General features: G+C 45.1%; 1 protein-coding gene across 1 annotated transcript in view; it reads left to right on the top strand.

Annotated features, from left to right (window-relative positions):
• The first annotated feature begins 575 nt into the window (after positions 1 to 575).
• The window catches only part of ALOX5AP (arachidonate 5-lipoxygenase activating protein), a 30,573-nt gene continuing 21,413 nt past the window's right edge, over positions 576 to 9,735 (top strand). The window contains exons 1-2 of the mRNA XM_070407541.1: positions 576 to 740; positions 7,699 to 7,798. Of these exons, the coding sequence (XP_070263642.1) occupies positions 671 to 740; positions 7,699 to 7,798 (170 nt within the window). The 5' untranslated portion in view covers positions 576 to 670. The remainder of the gene's footprint in view (positions 741 to 7,698; positions 7,799 to 9,735) is intronic.

The raw sequence follows: 9,735 nt of genomic DNA, 5'->3' as shown, positions 1-9,735 counted from the left end.
AGTTGCAGTGTTTAATAACACTTCCTGTTTGGAATTTTTCCTTAGGGGTCATCAGCAACCCTATTTCTGCCCGTTGTCTCAATTCTTTGGTTAAGTTTTAATTCTCTTGCTGCTTTCAGATGCCCCTCCTCCTCCTTATCCATCCATCCATCCATCCATCCATCCATCCATCATTCCTTCCATTTATCCAGTCCTTATTACCTGACTGCCACTGTGGACCCTGCCATGTGTTAAGTATTCCTTTCCCCTACTAGGAATTCAAGAAAAGAAAGGCAGTACTCAGGACACAGATCATTTTGGTGCTCTATAAATAAAAAGTTTCATTTTTTTCCCTTCCTGATTCTTTATCTAGCCCTGCTTCTTCTGGCAGGTCACACTAAGCCAGGGCATTTTGGTGGATGGGGAGAAGGAGGAGGAGGAGGAGGAGGAAGAGGAGGAGGAGGAAATGGAGGAAGAAGAAAAGGAGGAGGAGGAGGAGGAGCAGGAGCAGGAGGTGGAGGAGGAGAGGGGAAAGAGGAAGAGGGGAAGGAGAAAGCAGCACTGTGTATTGTGCTGGGACCTTCAGAAATTCTAATGATGAAAGACAGAGTGCAGGCTCTCACTTCCCCTTCCTGGACAGTGCAGACGTGGGTGGCACAGAGCAGTCCTCGCTGGTGAGCCTGAAGCAAACATGGATCAAGAAACCCTGGGCAATATTGTCCTGTTGGTCATCGTCACCCTCATTAGCGTGGTCCAGAACGGTAAGAGAAGCTTCTCACTTGGGCGGGAAAACAAGGGGAAATTTTATTTGTTAGTTGTATGAAAGTCAGGCTTACACAATACTCTTAAGTTCTCTCTGTACTTTTGTTTTATCTATATTTTTTTCTTTTTTATTTGAATGTATAGAGGTGTGTGTGTTTCCACATAGATTGGGCGTTTTGCTTGTCTTGTTCTTTTTTTCACTTTAGTAGTGATGACTAACCAGGCTTGCAGTGCCAGGGAAGCCACCTGGAGGCTTTTCAAAGACCCTCACCGAAGGGCCTGCAATCAGCATTTTAACTTTTATTAGTTAGTGGGGCCAGAGAGGAGGGCAAGAAGCCTAGAAAGGGAAGATGAGACATATATTCACTCAGACACTGGGCTTTATTCTGTGCAGCTGGGCTGACTTCAGTGCATCTGAGGTTACTGTCAAGTGTAGGCTAAAAAAAAAAAAAGTGAATTTTGGGGTTTGTGAAAGGGAAATAACCTTATCATTATTTTTTCTTTTGAAGAAACATATCTTTTGTAATACTTTCCCCCCCTCTAACAACATATATTTTTTGAAGCATTTCCCATATGCATTATATACTTACATAAAAAGAGAGAGGGGAGAACATTCTTTTTTGTTTGGGGCTGCACGTCCATTAACTTTGATAACAGTTTTAAAAAGCCAAACAGGATACCCAGACCCGACAAAGATAGGACTATGTAGGACTCTCTCCTTAAGGTTCTGAGTTAGGACTGCATCACTCTTTTTATAAGTATCTCCAGTGGCTTTGTATTTTGCAATTTAGTAAGATAGAGAAAAAGGAGAGTACTATAAGGACAGCTCTATAACTTAATGGTAATGAATGTTCACACACCACCACACTTTGGAAATTTGAGTATTTCATCAATTTTGGATATTCTGATTTTTTTTTTCCAATTTGAATGTGGACAGAGACTGGTGATTAAACCTTCTGAGCACAGAGCAAGGCTCGGAGGCACACTCTGAGAAGGTTTCCTGTATGGGGCAGCACTTTGCAGCTTTCTGACCCAAATGTTTTCCTACAAAAGCACACACAGTAGAGTTGCAACTCGAGGGGAACAACCGGACTGTTTTGGCTGCCATTTCCTCAAGTCACCGCTGTTTCACGGGGGCACCATTTTGTCAATGAGCTCCCTCAGTTTGTCAATGGGCAAAGGGTTCATTCATCCCTGTGCACCCCACCAGGGACCCTGCCCTGTGCCAGACAGTGCTCTGGTTCCCTGAACAGACAGCTCTAGTTCCTGCCCCCAGGGAGGGAAAGAGCAGCGGGAGCAGAGGAGGTCAGCAGGAAGCTCTCCGGGAGGCGGCAGGGTGGGTGGTAGGCAGACAGTGCTGGGTCAGCTCTGTGCAGGCTCTTCCTCCAGCCCTTCCCCATGGAACCATCAACACAGCCGAGGAGTGTCCTGGCCAGGGAGCCAGAGCCTTCTCACTGCCTGCAGAGAGGACTGAGCTTAGCCCGGAGGTGGGCCTTCACTCTGAGCTGCTCCCTCTCGGTTCAGACCTGGTGAGGCAGGGAGCTGAGGGAGTTGTTGCAGTGTCTCCTGTTGTAAGAACAGTCTCTTCATCTCTCCTAAGGGAGATGCACCAGGCCCTGGCCCCGGGCCGTTGAGTGGGTGCTGAGCTGCTCTGTAATGGCATAGTGCACCCTGAGCAGAGATGGTGAGATTTTAATTATTTTTTGGTAGATGAGGTTAAGAAGTTCTTTAGTACAAAGTGGGAGGAGGGATTATAGATGGCCCAATATCTAAATCTTAACCACAATCTACAGGCCATTTAAGCTAGATAAAGATAGAACACTGTGGTGTCACAGAGTTCCACCAACTGATGAGTGGGATGGAGGCTTCCTGGTGGGGGAGATACAAATATGGGCAAGTATGGAGCTACTGTTTTGGGCTGGAGACTTTTTTATGCTGGGCAGACCCCACATGGCCCCCCACTTCAGTGTCTGTTCCTCCCCTGTTCCCCTGTGATCTTCAGCAACTTGGGAGCAGAGTGACCTTGTACAGCGCTGCCCCACCTCGTGTTTGGGGAAAGGACAAACTAAAGCCACAGAAAGAGCCCTTGTCACCACCTCGGTGTCTCAGGACAAGCGTGCACCTTTGTGAGGCACAGGCATGAGGCCTTTTTGTTTGTAACTGTTAAACATGCCATGTAGGAGAACAAGAAAAATTCCAATGACTTAGAAGACAGCATCTCTGCTTGTTTTCTCTGTGAGTTTCTAGGCAAACACAAAAGTCCAAATGTATGTCACAGAGCCTCTCTTTGCAATTCTAATCAACCTCCACGTAGCAGCCATAGATCTACCTTACAGGATTTGGAAAATATGCAAAAACTGTGCTCTCTCCCTCGCCCACAAAACATTATTCCAAACCCTTCCTGTTTGTTTTAAGAAATATTTACATGCTGTGGCGAGGCACTGCACACTTTGTCTTTGTCCCAAGACAAGTCCCTGTTTGTCCATGCTGGTGTGTGGGGCTCTGTGCCTTGCTACACAGTGTGAGCTCATATTCTGGAGAGACCAGGGTGCGGCCACCTGGAGGAACTTCCTCCTCTGCCTCTCAAACGTCCTTTAGTCATCAAGATCTTTGAACATGTGGCCCTCTTCCAGCTTGATCCAGCAGAACACAGATAGAGACATGCAGAACAAGTCTGAAATATATCATTCTAAGAGAGCGAGGCAAGAATTACCAGCGCCTACTTTCCTAGGGAGGATAGAGAGAGGCATTTTCTATGAAAAGCATCCAGTGAACCTTCAATTTCTCCTGCCCAAGTGCCAGCAGCTTTGACATGGAGCAAAGATGGGCACAGATTTGGATGAGAGGGTGAGACTAACTGGTGACAGCAGGGAAAAGATTTTCTCCAGCAGGAGAGCTGTTCCCTTAGTCCTGCTGAGGCAGGGAAGGTGGTAGGAGTTAACATCATCCTCTCTCCTCTAAGAGTGACAACTTCCTCAATCAAGTCTCTTCTTACTTTGAAGCCAAGAAAGGTCATAAGGGTTTGTGAGAATTGTGATTGGAGGGAAATAGAGCTGGTAGGAACTACCTATCTTTCAATGCCTTCCCTGCTACTCCCACCCAAATGCGCACACTCACATAGTGAGTCTCATGAGCCTCCATATCAGAAGACCTCACAACTCAACCTGGGCTCTAGCAACAGGATTAGGGACTCACTCTGGAAGTTCCCCAGCACAGAAATCTTCACACATCCTCAACAGCTCCTCCTGGAATACTGCTATAGTGGAGAGTTTCCATCCACTGAGCGTGCCCTGCCCATTATCAGGTGTAGTGAGACTTTGCTCTGTGTCAAGCACAGTCCTTTGTGCTGATTATTATATTATCTCATTTAATCCTTGCATCCTATGAAATATATACTATTAGTATTCCTATTTTACAAATAAGCAAAGTGGGGCTTAGAGAGGGTAGACCATTGGTTGGAGGTACTAGAGTCAGTAGTGGTGAAGCTAGGATTCAAACTTCCTCCAGAGTGTAGACAATTACACCATGTATATTGCCTCAAATTCATTTACTAAAGAAATCACTACCCAGGAAATGCTTTCTAATTTTTTTATTTATTGATTGATTTGAGAGAGAGAGGAAGGGAAAGAGAAAGAGAGAGAGAGAGAGAGAGAGAGAGAGAGAAAGAGAGAGAGAGAAAGAAAGAGAGATTTGTTGTTCCACTTATTTATGCATTCATTGATTGATTCTTGTATGTGCCTTGACTGGGGATTGAACCTGCAGCCTTGGCATATTGGGACCAATTGAGCTACCCAGCCAGGGAAGGAAGTTCTTTCTAATATTGAGGTGAAATCTGCCCTACAAATTCTATCCATCAGCACTGTTTCTGTCCTCTGGAAAAACTTAGACTCTGCCTTCTGCTTCTGTGTTTACAAAACCAGCTGTAACATTTCTTCTTCAACAAATCATTTCTCATAGGTCTTTGTTTCCACAGTCCCTTGTCATTGCCCACTCTTTCTACCTTGCCATGTTCTTTCTAAAATGCAGATAGTTGTTTCCTGTGCAGGCAAACTGTTCCTGAGATCCAGATATCAATTCTATTAAAATAATCAACATATAGAATATTCTTTTAAAGACTTGTATGGCATTGCTGGCTCATAACTTTACAGTTAACTAAAATCTCACGATTTTTCTTTGCGATCTGAGAAAAGTTATTTAACTTTTCTGACACTCAGTTTCCTTATTCATAATTCCCATGTGTGGTGATTGCAGGTATTGCATGAAATAAAATAGGTAAGGCAGCTAGCAGTGCCCAGTGTGTGGTTGATTCTCAGGAATGGTTTGCAGCCTTCTCTCTCTGAGTCTATCTATGTTTCTCTCTGGTTTGGCCTGATGTTAGTAGCTGGCCAAGATAAGTGTGTTAATGGTCTTTGCGTGCACAGTTTCTGCAACATAGTTGAGGATAACAAGGGGCTGGGGTTAGAATGAGCAAAGGTAGTCCAACTCTTTCAAGTCTAGCTTGGAAAGAAGGAGAGGTAGATCTACTGGAAAACTGGATTGAGATAGGCTTGCCTTTCTTTTGTTTTAAGAGTAGGAAGGATCTGAGTATGTTTCCAGAGTAAAGAGAAGGAGGGGTAAAAAAAGCTTGAAGGTTCAGAAAATAAGCAAAACACCAATAAAACAAAGACCTGGAGAGGTGGCAGGAACAGGGTCAAGGTCACAGGTAGAGGGCAAGCCTTGGGAAACAGGAAGAGGCTTGTTTTCTGAGCAAGGAGAGGAAGAAGGGCAGAGTCAGGGAAGTAGAATCAAGTTGTGACGCTGGTTGCAGAAATAACCTTTGACTCTTAATACTGTCCCAGTTTACATGTTCAGAGGCCAGGATGTCACCTTAAGTTCTGGAAAGGTAATGATTAGAATTTTCTACTGATTTTGTACTAAGAAGAGACATTCAGAATGGACAGAGACATGTGCTTAAACCCTGTGTAGCTGAGGAATCCATGCAGCGAGCATCTGTGTGACAGTGAGAGGAAAACACATCCTCATAGGCCCAGCTGGATCTGATCTTCAGCTTTACTGAGTCCTAGTGTAGTGACTCTGACATCGTTATTTAGCCTCCCTGAAGCACAGTGTCCTTATCTACAAAGTGGGAACAGTCCTGGCGCAATAAAGGAACCTATATCCCATGCCTACCAGAGTGCCTGCAATATGGTAGATTCCCCTTCATACAAGTCAGCCCTGGAGATGGGCTCAAAATGAGCCCATTCTTGGGGAAGAAATGCACTTTTGCCAAGCAGAAAACCATAAAGGCTTTTATTCAAATATAAGGCATATTTTCCATACTTTTCTGAGATTAATAAGAAGTTGATGAAAAGGAGCCTTGTGGATGGATTTATGACAATCTCACTTTCCATCCCCCCTTTTCACTCTTGAAATAGGAGTAAAGGAATAAAATAGGGGGAAAGGAGAAAAAGAGAGACCTTCACTCCCTGCCCCCAACACCCAATGTATAGACAAACCCTCTGGATTCTGTCTCCTCCACAGCATCTCTTACATCCCACAGCCATCACCCTAATCAGCTCCCTCCCATTTTCTCCTCACTCCTCTCCCTGATCTCCACACTAAAAACAGGGTGGCTTTCTGATTACACCATGGCTCAGCTTACACTCGTCAATAACACCTCTTTGTTCTCGAGGTGGAAATAAATTCCAAATTTATTAACTTGGCTCTCATCAAGGTCTCAGTGACACTGTCAAATCCAGTGGGTACTTGTCAACCATCATCTTCTTCAAGCCTTGGCTTACTGTTTCCTCACTGAGGTTCACTCTGTCCAACCTGGAGGGCTCTTCCAATGGCCCTGTACCATGCTCTGCTTTTTCTTTGCCCATAGCTCCACACACTGTGTAATTGTAATTGCTGTATTTTGTTTGCTTGTATGGTCTGTCTCCTCCTCTTCTATCCTTGCCAGAACATAAGCTCCCTAGGCCAGGAATCTTTGTGTGTTTTGTTCTAGGATGCAAGCTAAGTGTCTGGATCATGGCAAGTGATAATAGATACATGTCATTGAAAGAGCAATTTACCACCTATCTCTCTGGCCTCATTTGTAATTCAACCAGGTTCTACTCCCCACTTCCCACTCCTCATCATAAGCTAGACATACTGAACCAAGGATAGTTCTTGCCTCCAGACCTTTGCATATTCCATTCCACTTGAGTAGAATGATTTCCCCTGTTGTCTCCTGCCCATCCTTCTCCTTAGCTAATTCATACTTGTTCTTTAGACTTTATTCTAGGTGTCACTTCCTCTACGAATCCTTCTGTGACCCAAACACTGAATTAGGTTGCCTCCTTTGTCGCACTATAGCACTGTGTTCTCACTCAATCTCATCTTAGCATGAATCACTACACCCTAATTTCTGCCCTACTTCTTTGTCTATTTCAACGGTTCTCAACCTGTGGGTCTTGACCCCTTTGGGGGTCGAACGACCCTTTCACAGGGGTTGCCTAAGACCATCAGAAAACATATATATAATTACATATTGTTTTTGTGATTAATCACTATGCTTTAATTATGTTCAATTTGTAACAATGAAAATACATCCTGCATATCAGATATTTACATTACGATTCATAACAGTAGCAAAATTACAGTTATGAAGTAGCAATGAAAATAATTTTATGGTTGGGGTCACCACAACATGAGGAACTGTATTAAAGGGTCGCGGCATTAGGAAGGTTGAGAACCACTGGTCTATTTCTTTCAGCTGTAAGGTCCTTGAAAGGGGGCTATGCCTTGCTCGTGATGGCATCACCAAAACCAAGGGGAGAGTAGTTGCTGAATAAATTTTGCTAAATTACATTTAATGGAGGACATTTTGGGCTGTTTGGAAGTCAAGCCAAATTTTTTTTTAACATTTAATATGAGATGGCAGGCTCATGACTATGTTGGTTATAACCCAAATACAAACCTTTTCCTTGGCAGGATTCTTCGCCCACAAGGTGGAGCACGAAAGCAGGACCAACACTGGGAGGAGCTTCCAGAGGACAGGGACACTTGCCTTTGAGCGAGTCTATACTGCCAAGTGAGTCTAAATCCTGACACTGCTGACTAACAGAGTCGGGGCATGGGCACCGGGGTCTCTCTACTGGAGTGACAACCAACCTCAAGGCCACATGTCTGTGTGGTCCAACCTCCCCAATGCCAGGGAGGTAGGGTTCCCAGGGGAAGTAGAACACCCCTTGGGAGGCTTTGTGGAAACCCCTCACCATCTCAGTAAGTGTATTAAAAGAAAGGAAGTGGGGACCCTGGGAGTGAGGAGGTGAGATCTCCTTGTTCCAGAGCTTGGGACAGTCATTTTGTCACATAGTTGACCAACTTCCTGTGTGGTTAGTGCAGAGGTAATACAATGAAAACCAGCCACGCCTCACCTTCTGCCTGCAGAAGCAACAGACAGGACCTGCTGGCAGCAGCCTGCCACTCATCGACCCTGCAGTCCCTTGGTGGAAATCTGGAGGTGACACAGTACCTTTCATAATGCTGCTCTTCTTGAGCAACCAGAACAAGAACAGAAAGAATGGGGGGGATAATGCAATGGCTTTTAATTCTTTGCTTTTGAATATAAAGACTGTTTGAAAACACTGGAACAGTCCAGTGAAGGAGCTGGTGCTATTTGGGATGCAATGGATTTTATTCAAACCCTCATTTCCCTCTGTGCAAAATGCATTTAAACAGAGGGCTCAGCCCAGCATGTCTGCTGCTCCTCTGTGCCTGTGATTGAGGCCTGTAGAAAAGGAAGGCTTTGGCTGTGAGCTGGTGAATGGCCTCCAGGCTCAGCTTAGAGGCAACTCTGATGTCTCTAGAGATCCTTCCAAGGGAAGAGTCATGGCCACCCAAGGAAAGGACTTTCAGGTTGGCAAGAACAGCACAAGCAAACACAAGGGTGGAGTCATCCTAGAGTCAGAGACTCTGTGGGAGCAACTTGAGGGAAGGCTCCACACGCAGGGCTACTGATGGCTTCTGAGAAGTAAAGTGACTTCAAAGGCTCTCAACTGGGTAGGCCTTCAGCATACTCCCTGACACACTTTTGCTTCTGTCCTTTGCCTCACCTAGCTATTTTTACTTTTTAAAAAATTTGATGTAGGAATGGGAAAGACGGAGGGGGAGTCCCCTCCATTGCCACTTTTCATCATCAGTCCCCATTTCCCCCCAAGCTTCTAAATTTCTGCATACATGGTCTGAGCCACTCCTGGGCACAGTTGTAGGGTCACCCCAAGCTGATTTTCTGGCCCCCATTTTGCCCCCTGTTATTCCAGCAGCCTGATCTCAAGGAAATCCTTTGCTGAATTACTTACAGGGAGATTTCTATTTTAACATTTGGGCCTTCACTGTATTAATTCTCAGAATCAATTGAAGAAATGTAAAGATGTGGCGGCTGTAGGCATTTTGGATCCATTTAAAGGAGAGCAGGGAACGCACACAAGGTGCCATCAACCACTTGCAAGGGGAGAGGTGAGAGCTCCCTTGAGGCACAGTCTGTGTGAAACAGCTGTAACAGAGGTGCCTCTGACCTGGGGTGACATAAAAACCTCTTTGAACAAGGAGCCAAAGTAAACACTAATACTCCGCCACAGGTTTGGAAAGAGAAACTTTTCCCTTCCCATATCACTACTTCCTAACCAGTTATGTTGTGTTCTTAGGTACTCCTCAGCTTGTCTACTTGGAAGAGGTTAGGCATTTTGGCCATGCAACAGAATTCCACTGTCCCTTGGGAGAAATTAGGTTGCCTTTTGCTGGCAATGAAGAAACAACAGAGCAGTTTGGGCTGTCTGTCTCTGCCATTCCCCCCAGGAGTGAACTAGCTCTGCTTCTAAGAAGTCGCTGTGTTCACACCTTGCCTGTTGCCAGCCTTTGAATTGCGGAAGTGCCATTTGGTAGTGGTCGGAGGGTGGTTGGAGGTTCTGCAATTTTGTGGAGTTCCTGACATAAGAAGGAACTAGAAGAACATGGTGGGGCCCTCCA

The sequence above is a fragment of the Myotis yumanensis genome, unplaced genomic scaffold (assembly GCF_028538775.1).
Source record: "Myotis yumanensis isolate MYYU_CA2020_CCGP unplaced genomic scaffold, mMyoYum1.0.hap1 SCAF_3, whole genome shotgun sequence".
Taxonomy (NCBI): Eukaryota; Metazoa; Chordata; class Mammalia; order Chiroptera; family Vespertilionidae; genus Myotis; species Myotis yumanensis.
Note: the sequence above shows the minus strand (reverse complement) of the source record. Positions and strands in the feature narration are given on the sequence as shown.